General features: G+C 31.2%; 8 protein-coding genes and 1 pseudogene across 9 annotated transcripts, besides 10 other annotated features; 7 read left to right on the top strand and 2 right to left on the bottom strand.

Annotated features, from left to right (window-relative positions):
- Nucleotides 1-11,252: part of a mobile genetic element that runs on past the window's edge.
- Nucleotides 206-970, bottom strand: TVAGG3_0101930 (uncharacterized protein; the record flags this gene model as incomplete). The annotated part of the gene is made up of 1 exon (XM_051222813.1): nucleotides 206-970. One exon carries the CDS (start codon nucleotides 968-970, stop codon nucleotides 206-208), a length of 765 nt encoding a protein of 254 aa, XP_051107799.1.
- On the top strand, nucleotides 988-1,434 carry TVAGG3_0101920 (organellar and viral DNA polymerase type B; the record flags this gene model as incomplete). Its single annotated transcript, XM_051222812.1, has 1 exon — nucleotides 988-1,434. The coding sequence occupies one exon, from the start codon at nucleotides 988-990 to the stop codon at nucleotides 1,432-1,434; it is 447 nt and encodes a 148-aa protein (XP_051107798.1).
- Nucleotides 3,921-4,998, top strand: TVAGG3_0101910 (annotated as a pseudogene). The gene has a single exon. A coding segment is annotated over exon 1 (1,078 nt).
- On the top strand, nucleotides 5,171-6,136 carry TVAGG3_0101900 (organellar and viral DNA polymerase type B; the record flags this gene model as incomplete). Its single annotated transcript, XM_001306324.1, has 1 exon — nucleotides 5,171-6,136. One exon carries the CDS (start codon nucleotides 5,171-5,173, stop codon nucleotides 6,134-6,136), a length of 966 nt encoding a protein of 321 aa, XP_001306325.1.
- TVAGG3_0101890 (organellar and viral DNA polymerase type B) lies at nucleotides 7,240-7,833 on the top strand (the record flags this gene model as incomplete). The annotated part of the gene is made up of 1 exon (XM_001306323.1): nucleotides 7,240-7,833. The coding sequence occupies one exon, from the start codon at nucleotides 7,240-7,242 to the stop codon at nucleotides 7,831-7,833; it is 594 nt and encodes a 197-aa protein (XP_001306324.1).
- On the top strand, nucleotides 7,923-8,732 carry TVAGG3_0101880 (KilA, N-terminal/APSES-type HTH, DNA-binding family; the record flags this gene model as incomplete). The annotated part of the gene is made up of 1 exon (XM_051222811.1): nucleotides 7,923-8,732. The coding sequence occupies one exon, from the start codon at nucleotides 7,923-7,925 to the stop codon at nucleotides 8,730-8,732; it is 810 nt and encodes a 269-aa protein (XP_051107797.1).
- Nucleotides 9,041-9,514, bottom strand: TVAGG3_0101870 (uncharacterized protein; the record flags this gene model as incomplete). Its single annotated transcript, XM_051222810.1, has 1 exon — nucleotides 9,041-9,514. One exon carries the CDS (start codon nucleotides 9,512-9,514, stop codon nucleotides 9,041-9,043), a length of 474 nt encoding a protein of 157 aa, XP_051107796.1.
- Nucleotides 10,334-10,570, top strand: TVAGG3_0101860 (uncharacterized protein; the record flags this gene model as incomplete). The annotated part of the gene is made up of 1 exon (XM_001306322.1): nucleotides 10,334-10,570. One exon carries the CDS (start codon nucleotides 10,334-10,336, stop codon nucleotides 10,568-10,570), a length of 237 nt encoding a protein of 78 aa, XP_001306323.1.
- Nucleotides 10,571-11,252: a terminal%2Cinverted (terminal inverted repeat of Maverick-1A transposon ID:TVAGG3_0101850).
- Nucleotides 11,253-11,315: 63 nt separating this feature from the next.
- Nucleotides 11,316-12,410: a mobile genetic element.
- Nucleotides 12,411-13,381: 971 nt separating this feature from the next.
- Nucleotides 13,382-13,408: a mobile genetic element.
- Nucleotides 13,382-13,408: a terminal%2Cinverted (terminal inverted repeat of tvBac_109 transposon ID:TVAGG3_0101830).
- Nucleotides 13,409-14,364: 956 nt separating this feature from the next.
- Nucleotides 14,365-14,391: a mobile genetic element.
- Nucleotides 14,365-14,391: a terminal%2Cinverted (terminal inverted repeat of tvBac_109 transposon ID:TVAGG3_0101820).
- Nucleotides 14,392-14,481: 90 nt separating this feature from the next.
- Nucleotides 14,482-14,511: a terminal%2Cinverted (terminal inverted repeat of MuDR-3_TvMULE3 transposon ID:TVAGG3_0101810).
- Nucleotides 14,482-15,862: a mobile genetic element.
- Nucleotides 15,833-15,862: a terminal%2Cinverted (terminal inverted repeat of MuDR-3_TvMULE3 transposon ID:TVAGG3_0101810).
- Nucleotides 15,863-16,713: 851 nt separating this feature from the next.
- TVAGG3_0101800 (protein ubiquitination) lies at nucleotides 16,714-18,443 on the top strand (the record flags this gene model as incomplete). The annotated part of the gene is made up of 1 exon (XM_001306319.1): nucleotides 16,722-18,425. One exon carries the CDS (start codon nucleotides 16,722-16,724, stop codon nucleotides 18,423-18,425), a length of 1,704 nt encoding a protein of 567 aa, XP_001306320.1.
- Nucleotides 18,444-18,703: the final 260 nt, after the last annotated feature.

Below are 18,703 nucleotides of genomic sequence, written 5' to 3'. Positions count from 1 at the left end.
TTTCAAGTTAGCAATTTGTAATATCTATCCAAAACTTCTTCAACAGTATCGAACTCATCTTCATAATGCAAACCTAATCTTATTGACTTGGTGCAGTTTTCACTAACACAATATTTTTCTGTTCTCTTGACTGACATAACTAACTCATTTGTTTCATCAAACAGCAACAACCAAAGTTCATGACCTAATACATAACATTCATACTTTATATTTTTAGCTCTGAGTTCTCTTGTAAGCTGTTGCATTTAATATTTTCTAAAAAGTCAACTTCAACAGTCATTCGCACTGGTGCCTTCAGTTCTACAGGCTCTCCTTGAAAGTCAACAAGTCTGAATTGCATGTCTTTCAAATTATGAGGACTAATGCGAACCCATTTACCTAAATGAGTTGCTATGACAGGAACGTTTGGAATGAACATTGAATTGACTGCATAACAGAAGGATTTATATTCTACTGAACCTTTACTATTAACTCCTGAAATGCCTGTGACATTAGCTATTTTAGACTCAATGTATAAACAATTACCATAACATACGTATGGAACAGATTTCATCTCAATCGTTTTGTCAACACTTTTCAAAGGAAATGTCATATGGTATGCTCCCAGAAGCAATTGAACTCTATGACTAATTCGTGTTATCTTAAACTCCTTCGCATAACTGAACTTCAATGTTCCCTCAGAAGAGAGTTCGACATCTATGTTGTCAATAGTTTCTTCATTTATGAGAGTATCTATGACTCCAGCAATTTTATCTATTCTATACCCAGCTCTGTTAGGAAATGTTATAACACTTATTTTGTCATCTATTTCAATCTCTATGAAATCTGTTTCATCTGTTATGACAAAAGTTGCGATAGTATTGAAGTCAACAACTCTGAAAGCAAGCGCTTCATTCTGAAGACCTAAGTTTGTTTGTAGCTTTACTGTCCCGTATTCGTTTGGGTCTGTACTTTGCAAATAGAACAACATTTTATTCTCATTAAAATATGACTATTGCTGCATATGCGTATGAAACAAATGAAGCAAGAAGAGCACATGAACTAGTAAACGAAAACTCAACTTTAACCATTGAAGGCAATGATTTAGTCATTGACGATGGAAAAACTAAAAAAGTCATTGATTTCGATACTTTTAACACTTATGACCCATTCATTACAACAAGCAAGGTTCCCATCATAAATGATGGAACGGTGCAATATATAAATTCTACAGTAGATGCCTCATTAGTGAAAGTATTAAATGTTCTCATTGAATTGTTAAAGAGCTTTCGATTTGACGACAACATTAAATGCCTAAAGAATTTAGTCATGAATGAGAAACAAATTCTCGGCGTTGCTGGTAACAGTAATGATGTACACCTTATGACATTAGAATATTATAACGAACATAAAGATGAACTGAAAGGAGAGAAGGGTGACACCGGACCTCAATGACCACAAGGAATACAAGGAATACAAGGAATACAAGGAATACAAGGACCTCAAGGCGAAAACGGTTTGGATGGTGAAGATGGAAAGGATGGAAAAACTGCTAAATCATGGATATGGAACCTTATAAATACTGGTTTAACAGCTGCTTCATATGGAGTTCTTCAATACCAAATCGGAAAGATATGGGCAGTACTTGGTGAAGAAGCTTTAGATGACGTTAAAAATGCTTTGAACTTCATTTCAAATGGTTCGGATACTATTAAAACTTTATCTGGTTGGATGCAAGAAACAAGGAGTCAAATAGATACTGTAAGACGTATAGCAAACAATGCACGTACGGGATTGGATACTTTACGAGAAGCACAAAATACACTAAAGGAAGCAAATGATATTTTGGCTCAGTATCAGACATGCATGAAGATTGGCTTAAAGGTATTGACAAATCTTTAAAAAATCACAGTCAGTCTATTGCTGACTACAAGAAAAGTATAGATTTTTACATAGTGCTATGGACGTACATGATGGAAGCATAAGGAACTTACTTAATGCTAACAATAACTTACCAGGAACTATTAAAATTTATAAAGTCCTTTGTAAAACCTGGTGCTCTAACATTTAGGTCTTTGAGAGCAAGAGCATTGAAGTCAAGAGATGCAGAAACTCCAACAGAACCTACAGAAGGAACTGAAACAACAGAAACTCCAGAAGAACCACCAAAACCAACAGCTAATGAAATATTGTTCGAATATTTTCCAAGGTACTCTGTTCTCATTGCATACATTCAGAAATACTTAAGAATCAGACTTGACTTTAGGAGATGATGAAAGTTCTATATCTTTCGTTCCAGTTTCAAATAGCAGAACTTTTGAGACAGATATGCTTAATGTATGACATCTCTGATTTCACAAGATATGATGACGACCATGACCCCGAACACGGTGAAGAAGAAGTTTTACAAACATCCATTAAGACAGGAAAGGTTTTAACTCAAAGTCTCATTATTGACACCAAAGATGGCGAAGTGGACGTTCTTCAAGAGCTGAAGAAAAATACTTCTTGGGAGGTGGTGGTAGGCATGAACTTGAAATAAATGAGATAGAAGAGAAATTAGCCGAAAAAGCAGATAAAACCATGTTCATTATATAAGTTCAGACGAAAGATTATAACGGACTACCATGGATATTTAACACAGGATGAACAAATAAGCACTGAAGATGTTAATGAAAGAAGATATAAATTCATTTGTGCTAAAGGTTATGACATAACTGTACTGTACAGTATGACACAGGTAAAGCACCAGAAGCATTTGGTTATAACAATGAAATTTATGCTTCATACTTCTTTGTTAACGGTGTATTAGTTGAACCAAGATTTACTTTGAGAGTTAAGGCAAAAATAACTTTTGAAGATGCTATTAAAAGTAAAGCTGACAAAGATGAACTTGACGCAACGAACAAAGTTTTGAAATCTCATAAACACAATATCTCCGATATAAATGAACTTCAAGCTACATTAATAGTAAAGCTGACAAGAACCATACACATGAATCCTTCACTACTGTTAGAGCAGACGACATAATATTGAACTATACCCTTGGTTCAAGTGCACCTTTAGAGAATCCAAGTAACAAGCGTAAAAGATACACTAAAACTCCTTAAATAACAAATGTATGAATATCGAAGGTCATGTCAGAAACTTTGAAACAATGAACTACCAGCAATGTTAGATAAGAAAGCAGATAAAGAACATACACATAACTCCTCATACTGTTGCTATAGAAAGTATTGAAGGAACGGTTGGCGGAACTGGTGGGGATGCATTATATTATAAACCTCCTAACTTTCCACAAGGTTTAACATCGAATGAAAACATAACAACGAAGAAAGACATTAGCTGTAAAAATGTTTATGTCATGGATGATGAAAATGATGTTAAATTCACTGCTCAGATTTATATGATAAGAAAGCTGACAAAACAGAGCTTCAAACATTAAAGACTGAAATACTTCAAACATTATATCCTGTTGGTTCTTTATATACATCAATGAATTCAACAAATCCGGCAACAGTTCTGGTTTTGGTACATGGAAGCAGATTGTAGACAAATTCTTATTGTGCTAATCTTCAAAACAAAGCCAGTGGTTCAAAGAAAATTAAAGAAGCAAACTTACCGCACACTCATACAGAACGACAAACTTTTCTGGCGACCATAGCACTCATTAAGAGACCACCCATTATACAACTCAGACTATGAGCCGGTCATGATGTTTTATCTCCATCTTATAATAATTCAGCAAAAAGACTTTTCGACAAACTGAACCAGGAGGAAATCATGTCCATACTTTCACAACAAATCCAAAGGCTTGGTAAGATTAATGCCACCATTTGTGACTGTATTCGCATGGTACCGCGTTCAATGAACGCGCTTTGAGCCTAGACCCTTTGGGTCAAGGCTTACCGTCTTGAATAAAATCTTTAAAATTTACATAAATGAGCTTGAAAGAAGTATTCGAACAACATCCATGGAGGTCATTTAAGAAGTTCAATGAAGCTGCAAAGAGTTGGGGATTTACTAACAGAGCTGAAGTGAAAAGGTTCTTTGACAAAAATGTTGTACATCAAACAAAAAAACCCTTACGACTACTTTTTACCAATTTACTCCAACACTCCTGACGCATACCAATTTGACACTCTCGTTCAGAGTAAGAAAGGAAGAAAGCCACTTCCTCATCTTCATTAATGTTAACACTCGCAAAGCATATGCATATCCAATGAAAAATAAAGGAACTCGTGAAGTGTTAAGAGTTTTACAAAAGTTTGTAGCAGAACATAGCCCAAGTACTTTAACATCAGACCAAGACAGTGCATACCTCAGCAATGAAATCAATTTCTCATTAAGCATAACATAAACTCACTACACTACTGAAGACCATAACCATAACATACTCGGCATCATAAACCGCTTATAAGAACGCTCAGAGATTTAAACCAAGAGCGAGACTTTACCGAAGAAACAATGAAACATTTTCTCGAAGTATATAATTCCTCAACACATTCTACAACAGGACATACACCAAATTCAATGACACAACAACAAGAAGAAAAGTATATACAAAAGAAACGAAGTCAAACACAAAATATCAGAAATTCAACACAATTTACCCTCATTCCTGGTAGAAAAGTTCGTGTAGTTCTTGACGACAAACCGTTGACAAAGAAACGTTTAAGGTTAAGTAGAAACTATTATATCGTAGACTCTACGCAAGGTAATGGATATCTTATAAAAGCTGCTGACGACTCTATTGCGTTTTACCCTCGACATAAATTAGTCGAAAGTAGTAATGGCAAACTTGCTGAAACCATTGACGAAGCAAAGCGAGGAGTGGTTATTGAAATACTTGGCTATAACATAAACGATGACACTTATAAAGTAAGATATGAAGGAGGCGTTGAAGATGTTATACCATCTAAGAACTTGAGAGAGTCGAAGCCAACACATCTGGGACCATTAGAGCGGGAGAACTGGAAAGACAAAAATATGCCAGAAAGAATTTTCTTATTCTTCTAAACTTTTTCATTAGATGTAAATCAGACAAAAATAATGTTTAGGTGAAGAGGTGAGATTTCACCTCTTTTTTTCACCTGTTTTTTCACCCTCGTGAATATTCATGAATTTCCTTAAGATATAAAAAATAAAGTTAGTTTTATTTTTATTTATTTTTTTATTTTGTATAAAAGATATGATTTCAACAATCGGTACAACAACAATTCAAGCTGCGAACGGCGGGACTCTGTCCACAACTACAGCACCAAACTCGTTAGTCATGAATCCTACGTCAATGTTGATAGAGATGAAAAGCTTTATTCCTTCTTCATATACTTTTGAAACAGAAATCCAGAAGATAAAGCAAGAACTTTTAACAAGTAATTTAGACTGTAGTGCGAAAGATGAAACAAATGAACAGTATCTTTATGAAATGGAGGACCTCATCGACCATTTGCCTAAACTACTTGAAATTCAGCAGCAAAAACTAACTATTCCTGAATTCGACGAAATTGAAGTCAAAGCAACTGACTCAGTAGAAATTAAGAAATTCATACGTAAAGTAAATTATGAATTCCTTGGTTTTCATTGCAACCATAAAGTTATGGACAAAGATTGCGACATGGTTTATAAAAATATTTCTGACCTTTACAAATCCGAAGAATTTAAGACATACGATAACTTTGTTTCATTAGTTGCAAAATGTGTTTGGGAAATAAGAGATAAAGATAGAAGAGGCAAAGTATGGAACGAACAAATAAGACCCGCTATGTTTGAGATGAAGAGAGCAATTGACGCTTTAGTTGTTTTAGCTGGTAATGTTTCAATGTATAACGCAAAAACGATGCCGCAATGTTCAAAATGTAAAGCAGCAATAAGAAAATATAACTACTCAGTCAAAGAGATGGAAAGAATGCGAAACGACTATGCAGACTTAAAGAAAGAAGCAGAAAAGCCAGCAGAAGATAAAATGGATATGTTGACATTTCTTAATAAAAACTATCCAACAGCAGAAGATTTCCTTCTGTCTGACGTCAAGAAGAAATATAAAGAGACTTTCGGCATGATTAAAACATTTAATGTACTAAAAGAAGAAATAGAAGCTACGAAATTGTTTAGGATTTCAAATATACATCGTACAATTCATGTAAAACGCTTGTGAAAAAAGAGGTGAAAAACAGGTGAAAAAAAGGTGAAATCTCACCTCTTCACCTAAACATTATTTTTATTGAATTCAGCACAAAAATAATGAATTTCATTAGTTAGAAAAATAACGCTAATTTTTTTCTAAGAAAAATTTTTATTTTGTATGTAAAGACAGTAATGACAAACATTGAGTTTGAAACAGTTAGAAAGATAGACAATGTGTTGTGCATGAAAAATAGCGTGACTTCACTTTTGACAAAAAGTGACACTATTTCTGATGGTTTTGTCATTTATTTGTCAGATTTATAAATGGATAATAATGCTGTAAATCAGATATTAATTAAAAATATTTAAGATTTATGTTCGAATTGAAAAGCAAAATGATATTTTTTTAATTGAAAAACGTTAATATCTGATATTTTGAAGTTTTTAATATTTGTTAGTATCTTAAATTATTGAATGCATACGTTTTTTATGTTCTCAATTTTAAAAAAATTGTGAAGAATTTAGTTTTTTGGAGATGGATGTTTAATATTTGTGAGTGAGAATGCAAGCAGGAGTTTGGTACTTTAAGGCTAGGTTGAGATAGATTTCCCATTATATTATCTGTGAATATATTGTTTGAAAATTCAAGATATAAAAATATATTATCAAAAAAATTTATATTTTTAAATAGAATAGGGTGGAAGTATAGTACATTGAGATAGCAATGATATATTTTATAATGGGAGGTAATCTGAAGATAAGTAGCAAATTTTATGCGATTTTGATTGGGAGTTGGAGGGTGTGAGTACTATAGCATGTAATAGTATCTCACACCCTCCAATTCTTCCTATGGCGCCGAAAATTTTTTGGTGAAATGCGACGACATTTCACCAAAAATTTTTCGGCGCCATATAGAGAACTATAGTCTGCGAGGTACTGATTCTATCTATGTACCTCGCAGACCATAGTTCTCAGCCAAAATGGCTAATAATTTGAGAGTCTATATGATAATGTAAAAGTTAAAACATTCAAGTATTTAAGTATTTCTTTAAAATATTAAGTTTTTTATTTTTCCAATAAAATTCTAATATCAAATATTTGTAAACTGTCAAAAATGAAGTCACGCTATTTTTCATGCATTACAGAAAGATAGACAATGACACCAAAGTGGTTAGAATAGGTGATTTAAACGTAAGATACTCAAAGAAATATAACAAATATTCTTTGTCAGACATTATATCTCCATCTGAAAAGGAAACAAACGACTGGGTTAGAAATGCTTCAACTCAGAAAATTTTGACAAGAAATCCTGAGCTTATGATATCAGTAGCATTTCATGGAACAAGAGCATATCTTATAGACAAAAGTCTTATACCAATAGTTTTGTTATGGTTAGACCCAGTTGTTGGATATAACTTCATAACATATGGTTCATTCGACTCAGAACGTTGCAGTGAAGGCTTACTTTATATCGTTCAGAAACCGAAGGACTTCAACACAAAAAGATATAAGATAGGAAGGACATATAATATAACTCAAAGATATGACAGTACAGTCAATAGAGTCAAGGTTGTGTTTGTTAATGATATGAGAGCTGCTGAAACAGAACTGCTTGAAGTTTTTGAGAAAATGTATGGTGCTCCCACAAAAGGTAAAGAAACGTTTGAAGTAGATGAGATAGATAAAGCTATAAAATTATTTGACGAAGTTGCTGAAAAATACATGTAAAGCGTTTATTTTTGGTCTTTTGTGAAAGTCAGAAAATAACGCTAATTTTTTTCTAACAAATTTTTTTTATTTTGTATGTAAAGACAGTAATGTCAACATTAAAGAACACAACAATTGCTATCGTTCATGAAGCCATAAACGAAGAATACGAATACATACAGTATAACAAACAATTGAGACTCATTCGTTCGGTCAAAGACGATATGTACCAGATGCAAAGTATAATGAACGCTCTTCGTTCTACAAAGCAAGCATATCATTGGTTTGAAAACCAACAGACAAAAGAACTTTTAGAAGAATTTCCTCATATGATTGCTTCCCTCGGAAAACCGAGAGAAGAGATTCCGTACGAAAATCGCAAGAATTTGGCTCCTGGTTTGAAAGGTTATTATGTTCATAGACTTTTAGTAAACGCTGTAGCAATGTGGGCTTCACCTCGTTATGCTTGTTATATTTTCATGATGTTAGATGAACTATATAAAGCAGAACGTGGAGAGTTGGAAAAGAAACTTCAAGCAAAAGATGAAGTCATTGAATCCAAAGACAAAAGCATACAGAAAAGAATACCGCGTTCAGTACCAAAAGGAAAGGAAAAGAGTTATAAATATATGATATATACTGAAGAGTTGGAGAAAGAAGAAGATAAAGATATGGTTATGTTACATTTAGTCAGAAGAAACAACAAGAGCTTTTATGACTTAGCTAAGATATATAAATCTGACAGAAACTGGTTCTATCGTGAAAACTTACCGATTTCAATGACACCGAATGAGCAAATAAAGGAAATTGTCAAAAATACTCTTCCTCAAACACACTATGACATCAAAGGTTGCACAATACTTACATTCAAAGAAGACTTAACATTACTGAAGGAAAAAAATAACAGAATATTTCAATAACTTCAAAGAGGAAGAATGAAAAAATCTAAGCTAATTTTATTTTTTTTATAAAATTTTATCTCATATGAAAGAACATGAATTTAGAATATTCGGAACTCATGACAGAAGAAGAGAACGAACAACATGTAAAAGATTATGCAAAATTTCTGAAGACATACAAAGCATTTAAACAATATCTAAATGCTTCTAAAGATTATGCAAAATTTCTGAAGGTATATAAAGCTTATGAAAAAGCGTATGAAAAGTTTATACATTGGGGAATTGTTGTAAAATATCCATATGAAGACTAACCAAAAATATATTTTTGGTTAAATAGCTTCAGGGTCTATTTCTTCAACCATTTCACTTCCTTCGTCAATGTCAATAGAAGCTTCTTCAACCTTTGGTAAGAATTTCTGTATAACATCTTTGTTCGTTATTGTCTTCAGAGATGAAGGATAATATTTCACAGATGTTTCACCCTTCTTATATTCTTTCTGTTCGGAAAGATTCATAGCAATACTGAAGAAGTCAACGTTAGAGTTCTTTATGATAGTATAATGAGTATCTTTGACATTCACGAAGAAACTCTTTTGTTTCAAAACTACTGCTAACTCTTGTGAAGTATAACGTTTGCGGTCAATGACGATAGCTAATGGTCTGACATACTGACCAAACTTAGATTCTTTCACAAACTTCTTGTTAAAGATAACATTAACATTTGGAGCATTATTGAACTCATTCTTGATGACAGTAGCGAGAGCATTGTATGAAAAGAACTTGCAATCTTGCATGTGTTTCATTAAAATAAAAATATTAAATTATTTTGAAAAATAACTTAAAAAAATCTAATCTAATTTTTTCAAAAAATATTTTTTTATTTCCTACTAAAGATGACTACAATAGGGTTAACACTGATGATGAAGATATTGAGGAAAATTTATGAGAACATTAGTGAAGTCGTTAGTGAGAACGATAGTGAGAACGTTTATTTTTTACATTAGTGAGTTCGTTAGTGAAGTGAAGTGGTTGGTGGCTTTGTAAATATTTAAGGTTAAGTTAGTGTTGGAGTTTGTGTTTGTTGTTAGTGAGAGAATAAATTAAATCATGAACTTTGCCATGGTCTCTGTCCCTAGTAGTTTTCATTAAGTTCTGGAAATAATGAAAGTCATAAACTTTGCCATGGTCTCTGTCCCTAGTAGTTTTCATTATCTCACAGAGTTAATGAAAGTCATACTTTCTATCAGATGAAGCATGCAGATGAACATAATGAAAGTTAGTGGGTTTGCCACGAGTTATGAATAAAATATTGGCATATTAGATGAGATAGTTGATGAAACAGATGAAGATAAATTAAATCTTGGACTTTGCCACACTCTGCCCCTAGTTCCTCAAAATCCTTGACAACGTTGCTTAGAAATTTTGGTTCAAAACCTCATCTGATTTTAATCTGTTATGCTACCTGTTAAGTTTCGCGAGATTATAAATGTCATGGAGTTATATAAAAAGGAGGGATAGCTAGGGACACTGGAAGTACTTGTAAGGCTATCTGTTAAGATTGCATGAAATACTAAAAAGTCATGAAATCCATTATCGCTGTGCTAGCTTCACCTTAGAGTAAAATGACGACTAAAGTCACTGAAGCAATGAAACAAAAGTTTTTGGTAGAATACATTAAATCAGGAACTATTCCAGAAGGTTTTTACATTCATACTATGAAGGATGGTAGAGTTCAGTTTAGAAAGATAAAGCAACCATTAGATAGAGAAGGTATATTAAGGAAGATTAAACTTCATGAGGACAACATTGCTGAACTTAAGAAGAAGTTAGAAGAGTTGGAGAAAGGAAGAGAGTTATAAAGCAATGAATTCAACAGGGTGAAAACCGGGTGAAAAAAGAGGTGAAATCTCACCACTTCACCTAAATTTTTTTTGTGCTATGTTTTCATACGTGTGAGGGTGGTGATATCATTAATTTTTAAGTTTATTTTTTATTTTATTTTTATATAAATGACGAAAACTATTGAGATAACAAACTACAACAGTCATGAGTTCAAGAATTTGTTCTTCGTTCCTCGTGAAAATACATTCTATCAGATACGAGGGAGAAAGGGTAAAGTTAGTTTGAGCGTTTATGAAGGAATGAAGAATGGAAAGTTTATACAAGCATACGATACAAACGGTAAACGTGTTTCATTAGCTTTGTCAAAACTTACTAACATTTATTTTGACAGTGACTTTGACTCTGACGATTGGAGCGACAGCAGCGATACTGAAGAATATGAAGTATTGTGTGAAGCACAGCAATGGGAGGAGTTGCAATACTTTTGTAAGTGAGAACGTTTATTTTTACAGTAGTGAAGTCGTTTGTGAAAACGTTAGTGAGGTGAAGTGGTTGGCGGCTTTATAAATATTTAAGGTTATGTTAGTGTTGTCGTTTGTGTTGTAAAATATACGTTAATGGTTTTGTAAAGTGTCAAATTCACATATAATGGGTAAGGAGGCGCGCAGTGCCTCAGTACACATTATATGTATACTAACTATAGGCTCATATTTAATTCAAATAAAATTTTTAAATTTTGAATTTTTTATCGGTAATCAAATGAGTCAGGGATTAGATATTGAAGCCATCAAAAAAGAAATTCGTGAGCAGATATTAACAGAACTAAAGACATCAAAAACAGAAGAAAAACCAGAAAAACCAAAAAGGAAATTAAGTAAAAAGCAGTTAGCCGCATTAGCTGCAGGAAGAGAGAAGAACCCGCGAATGAAAGCAAAAAGAGAACGTGAGGCTAAAGAAAAGGCGGAGAAGGAAAAGGCTGAATCCGTTGAGAAGAAAGAATAAATGATATATTTTTGTTTGTAATAAATGTATAGACAAGTACCTTTAACAGTTGCTTTCAGTTCTGAAGACGAAAATGTTAAAATAAATGGAAATAGAATCACATTTAAATTACCTATTGACTGGTCTGTTAATATAAACGAAAAATATATTGGTTTATCAAGTATGTATATAACACGAGGATTTAGAAAGGTTGAGCTCGAAGTTGTTGTTATAAACGAAACCCAAGAATTTAAGAAAACTATTCACATATATAAATATTTCAAAGATGATACAACATTATATGAATGCATGAGTGATTTTAACGAAATTTTCGAAAAGAAATTTAACAAAAACGCTTTAGGATTAAATGTGTATCTTGATAAATTAAAAGAAGAAGGAATTCAACCACAAATTATAGACTTTCATTATGAATTTATTGAACAAATAGATGATTCACATACATGCACATTGGTTATATACTCACCGTTTAATGAAATAGCAGAAAAGAGACAAAGTGATTTTAGGATAGGTTTTAAAATTTCTCAGTATAATGAAGACTTCATGAATGTATTTAATTATAAACCAGGAGAAGAACGAACAGTATTATTACCAATAATAACATATAATGTATGGGACAGAAAACAAGTCATTTTATATTCAAATATCGCTAAAGGGGTTGAAAATGAATTTATTGGACATACTAGATCATCACCATTAACAAATATTAAATATTATAAGTTATCAGGAAATAATAGAGAGTTTTGGATTGATATGTATTCTACACATGATCATAAATGCCCCGTTGTGTTACCCGAAGACGGAAAGGATGTTTTCTTCCTTGAGGCTCAGTTACTGAATTCAACTATCGCAACTTTATAAGAAAATTCGCGAGGTTAGAAATGAGGTTAGATATCGGGTTAGATATACCCTAAAATTAATTTTATCATTTATGAAAAATTTAGTATATACAGAAATTAAAAATTTTTTGAGTTAATTTATTTTTAAAAAATTATTTTTTTACTCTGGGTGTTAAAATCTATGATAAAAAATAAATAAATAAAAAATTTTAACGTTAATTTTTTAAAGTTTATTTTTGAAAAATTATTTTTTTTATTTTGTGAAGTGTCAAAAATTTTAACGTTAATTTTTAAGTTTATTTTTTTAAAAAATATTTTTTATTTTGTAAAGTGTCAAAAATTTTAACGTTAATTTTTAAGTTTATTTTTTAAAAAATTAATTTTTTTTATTTTTTGTAAATGTCAAATGTATTTTACGTGTCAAACGGTTTTTATCAAATCCAATAATTTTGGTTCCGAGGGGCGTAGACCCTTGGTACCGAAATTATGGATACTAACTTAAGATTCTGACATTTATCGAAAAAATATTTTCACCCAATAATTAAATTTCAAATAAATAATGAATAAAATATCTATATACAAATGAGTAATTAAATATATCATTTATTCAAAATTTCTTTTCTCTCAAAATTGTTGATTACGTTGTTAAGGGTCCAGAGTCCGGCCAAGCGAAGGATTACGCTCTATTTATATGTCATGGCCCAAATTTAATTATAGATTCTGATTTGATATCATATTTATATGGTGTTTTTAATAGAATTTTTGGATTTCGATAACCAAGAAGCTCTAAAAAAATCGATTCGATATGAAGACAAAATTCTCATTTTAGCATTCAATTTTTGAAAGAGCAATGAAAATGAACTGTGGACCCTTGAAATTGATAAAAATTAATATTAAATTAAGGATGACGGTTTGGGTATAATTGGGGATCCGACCAAATAATTTTGGAAGTCTTGGGGAACGCAATTGTCCCAAATGGTGAATTTTTTATTAAGGGGTTAAATTCTGAAGTTTACATTTCCACCATAATTTCATCTTTTCTCCCTTAATATTTAATATTTCCTTGTTTTGCTGGCGGCATATAAAGTTTTATAACATGCTTCATCATAAGGCATAATAGGGTATTTAATAAATTTATTATATATTGAGAACAAAAAAATATTTTTTCAAATTTAAAAAATTAATAACTCAATGAGGCTTCATTTTCGAACTTTCATTCCTAATGAAATATGAGTTTTAATAGTAGACTTAGAGTTTGATGTGACGGATTTTTAATCCATCAATCTAACGGAAAGGTGAATAATTTGTTAAAAATAAAACTCAATCCATAAAGCTTTAAATCATTATATTCAGATAAATACACATTGTGCTTCCACTATGCATTTGTTTATATATATTGTTATCATAATATATTCTGTCAATAATTCAAAAAATGAAAATATTGATACAAAATTAATAACATAGTAGCACTAATAATTTATATGTTCATAGCATAATAGCATTAAAATATAGATAAATATCTATCTTTTGATATAACGGATTTTTGTTTTAAGCTTTCTATCAAGAGATAATTGAGAATAAAACCCCCGACTTTTTTAAATTTTTCCCGGAAAAACACAAAAATCATACTCAATATCTATTTAAATGAATGGTGCAGTTGTTTATAACTCAGAAAAGTGCGTAATGTTTCATTACTTAATTTTGAAATTCAAAAATTGAAATTTAATGAATAATTTTATTTAACATAATATTTCATTTGAACTGTGTTTCCTTTATCTATATAAGTACTATATTAAAGAATAATGCAAAATAGTCCTATAATACGGATTTCAGGATTATTCCAAATTATATTTTTTTACTATAGAACTTCAAAATCATATATGTGCATTATCTCATGTAGGTTTTTATATTCCATTTCATTATTCCAGTTCAACAATAACAGATGAGTAAGGAAACAGACTTTTGTTTGAAATTGTAAACCTCAGAAATTCACCCCTTAAGCGTTTATTATCTTAGTTTTCAAGATTCAATTTGTGATTTATATTTTTAAATCTAGATTTGAATTTTAGGTATCAACCAACACGCATGGCGGCAAACCCAAATTTTAGCTAAAAGTGACAGGAAAAAAAAACGTTTAGTATTAAAAAAAAGACCGATGAGAGCTTCGTTTGAAATATAGAGGGAACTGAGAATGCGCAACCATTCTCAGGGAATATTGGATGCTATTCCCGTTCCCTCTGTATGGAAAATTGAGGTTTTCAAAGGGAGTTAAAATAATATCAAATTTATACTAATTTACTTCAAAATACAAAAGTATTTGACAGCTAAAATTAGTTACTTTAGCAAGCCTATCAATACCCTTTTACGATTATTGTTACTTTTTCGAAATAAAAGTAAAAACAAATTTATACTAATTTACTTCAAAATACAAAAGTATTTGACAGCTAAAATTAGTTACTTTAGCAAGCCTATCAATACCCTTTTACGATTATTGTTACTTTTTCGAAATAAAAGTAAAAACAAATTTATACTAATTTACTTCAAAATACAAAAGTATTTGACAGCTAAAATTAGTTACTTTAGCAAGCCTATCAATACCCTTTTACGATTATTGTTACTTTTTCGAAATAAAAGTAAAAACAAATTTATACTAATTTACTTCAAAATACAAAAGTATTTGACAGCTAAAATTAGTTACTTTAGCAAGCCTATCAATACCCTTTTACGATTATTGTTACTTTTTCGAAATAAAAGTAAAAACAAATTTATACTAATTTACTTCAAAATACAAAAGTATTTGACAGCTAAAATTAGTTACTTTAGCAAGCCTATCAATACCCTTTTACGATTATTGTTACTTTTTCGAAATAAAAGTAAAAACAAATTTATACTAATTTACTTCAAAATACAAAAGTATTTGACAGCTAAAATTAGTTACTTTAGCAAGCCTATCAATACCCTTTTACGATTATTGTTACTTTTTCGAAATAAAAGTAAAAACAAATTTATACTAATTTACTTCAAAATACAAAAGTATTTGACAGCTAAAATTAGTTACTTTAGCAAGCCTATCAATACCCTTTTACGATTATTGTTACTTTTTCGAAATAAAATAAATTTATTATCAAAAACCTTTTTTTCTTAGTAAAAATAAACGAAATTTTTTACCTTATGAACTTTTGATGGAAATATGCAAATTTAAAATAATAAAGAAAGCCGCGAGCGAAGCGATCGGCTTAGTTCGAAGATTTTGATTCAAATCTTTGCTGATCTGTAATTCGCGGAAGCCGCGAGCGAATCGAGCGGCTTAGGTCTAAGATTTTGATTCAAATCTTTGCTTATATTCCTTAAATTCTTTATGAAACTCGCAACAGTTCCATAAAAAATTTTAAATTCTAAACTGTCGAAATTACCGATCGGTAATCACACCCTTCACGGGTGTGTCACTTTTAGCTAAAATTACCCCTACTCCACGCATGGCTGAGTCAACTTTTTTTTGTCTGTTTGCATAAGTTTTCAAATCTGTTGCTTTTGCTGTAATGACTTCTAGTTGTGTTTCAAGCGTAGTTTGTTTTTCTATTTCATTATGAATTTTTCCAATGATTTCGGTATGTGAGCATGAGTAGATTTCTGACAAAGAACTATTCTTTTATTCCAAGTTATTAGTCGTATAATTTGTTCAATTTATCGAAAAATCGAGAGATCTTTCCTCTTTAAATGAAATATTTTTCCATTTTGAACTACAACTGAGCAATTTTCTTTATGGTGACGCATTTGTTTGAGTTTTGTAAAATATTTCAGATTTTCATCATCGTGAGGATTTAATTCTGACGAGTTTTCGCAAGAAGATTGAATTTCTTTGTTTTAATTGCGTAAACATCGATAAACTCAATCCGAAAATGTTTTTATGAGATATTTTATGTTATATAAATTTTCATATAAAATTCCAGTGATCTTATCTACAAAATTTGCTAGATCAGGGACATGTTGTTTGCTTCTGACAATATACACCCTGATTGTGCTTGTTTGTTCTTGAATCATTTCGAATGATTCCAGAAAAAGAAGTTTCGAAGATTTATGTAAAAAAATATTTGGTCGGACCCCCAATTGGCATCCTTAGATGGAGGGAAAATATCAGGAGTACCGTACCATAAAAATCATAAGGAATTTTTTTTTCATGCTCATAGTCCAGCATTTCCTCTCATTTGAACACTTCCATAGCACAGAAGATTAATTGTTCCCCAAGCGGCATCTTTAGATGGAGGGGAAATATCAAAAGTATATGTAATGAATTTTTTTTTATTTATTTTTCTTTTCATATCCTTTTTTCATGTCATCTACAGACAATAGTTTCAAAGTCAAAAGCTTATTCGATATCAACATACCAGAGGAACTATTGCCTATTGTTCAGACTGAAGATATGCTGTGGAATTTGAATCAAGAAAACATTATAAGTGTTGCTAACAAACTTACATCTGTACTTACCAAAAATGTATCTCCCGAGTTTATCCTTTATACGCTAAATACAATTTGTGTCTTATGTCACAAAAAAGTTAAAATTTCCGTTAATCTTCTCAGATCTTTGAAGTGTTACAGGAAATCAAAAACATCAATTTACAACGAATTTGCTATAGAATACAACAAATCTACTCCTCATCGCTCCAAAGATAAATTGAATATCGAAAAAGAACTCAAGAGAGGTCCAAATCCAATTTACAAAGTGATATATGATGATGATTTAGACAAATTCAAAGAAATGATGAATTCTTCTAAAATTTCTATTGGTCACCGCAAAGATCCAATACTTGGTACATTTAATCTCATTGAGCTTGCAGCAAGCTGCGGCTCTGTCAATATATTTTGCTTTTTATTGAAGAATAATGCTGAGATAGATAAAAAGACATTGTACCACGCTTATCAAGGAGGAAATCCAGAAATAATTGGTTACTGTCATGAGATATTCGGCGTTGACGAGGATTGTTTATACAATGCAATCAAGTACCATAACAACGAGATTGCTGATAATTTAATAAAACGCGGAATTTACGGAAAAAATATTACAATTGCGGAATGCCTTGTAAATTCAAACATAAGAGCAGCATTATTCTTAATAGAAAATGGTTTCGATATAAACTTAACAACGCAAAGAAAGATTCATAGCGTTCAAGTTTTTAATCCTCTTGGTTTGGCATGTGAAATGAATTGTTATCCATTATTCCAACATTTAATATCTAATGGATGCAAATATGATTATGTGCCAGAAGATTCTGAAAATTATTCACTTCCTTTCTTAATTGCATGTTCATGTAACGCTATTGAGATTGTTCAGTACTTAATTGAGATCGGCGTTGATCCTAATATTGAACATAATAATGTGACACCACTAATGGCCTCTATTCACTCAGAAAATAAGGATTGTCTGAATTATTTACTTTCCAAAGGAGCAGATATCAATAAAGTGCTCAAGAATTCAGGAACAGCATTGACTTATGCAATAGAAAACGATAATGAAAAAGCAGTTATTAATTTTTTGTCTAATGGAGCTAATTTCTTTTACAAAGTTCCTGTATACCAATTTAATGAGCATGAATTACATGATGTAACACCACTCGACATTGCCGCGCTCTGCGGAAATTCTAATTTGCTCTTTGATATGTGTTCAGCAATAAAATCAAAAATTTTGCCGCCAAATCCGATGGATAGGTTCTATTCTTTATTGAATAAGAGAGTAATTACAAAGTTGCAAAGAATTGTTTCCTTGAATTTCCAATTTAGTAATGATAATTCAGGTATTCCGTCTGAACAGGTCGTTTCACATACTTCAAAGAAATCACCACTAAGAAAAGCTAAATTGGTCACTATTCCAGTTCGGACAAATTCAAAAGAAGGTGAAAAAGAATCAGTTAACAATTCTGATGCAAAATCATCTAATGATACTTCTAAATCCTCTTCATCTTCTTCTTCTTCGTCTTCATCATCATCTTCATCCTCGTCATCTTCTGACTCTTCAGATTCTGATGATGATTACGAATGAAATATAATATGACTCAAATTTTTAATATAATTGTATGTTTTTTGTAAATAATTCAAATTGTTTATCTTCATTTTCTGAATTTTCAAAATTGATTGAATTTTGTGAATGAATAACTTTGTCTTGCTGCATGAAAGCAAATTTTGGAGTTGTTTTTCATTTAGAAGATTGATTTTTTTAGTGTTTTCTGGAAATTTCCAGAAATTCTTCTAATTTTGCAACCATAAATACTTCTCGTTAAAACGGACTCAAATATTTGAATTCAAATATGAGTAGTACAG

This window comes from Trichomonas vaginalis, chromosome IV, assembly GCF_026262505.1.
Source record: "Trichomonas vaginalis G3 chromosome IV, whole genome shotgun sequence".
Classification (NCBI taxonomy): domain Eukaryota; phylum Parabasalia; order Trichomonadida; family Trichomonadidae; genus Trichomonas; species Trichomonas vaginalis.
Note: the sequence above shows the minus strand (reverse complement) of the source record. Positions and strands in the feature narration are given on the sequence as shown.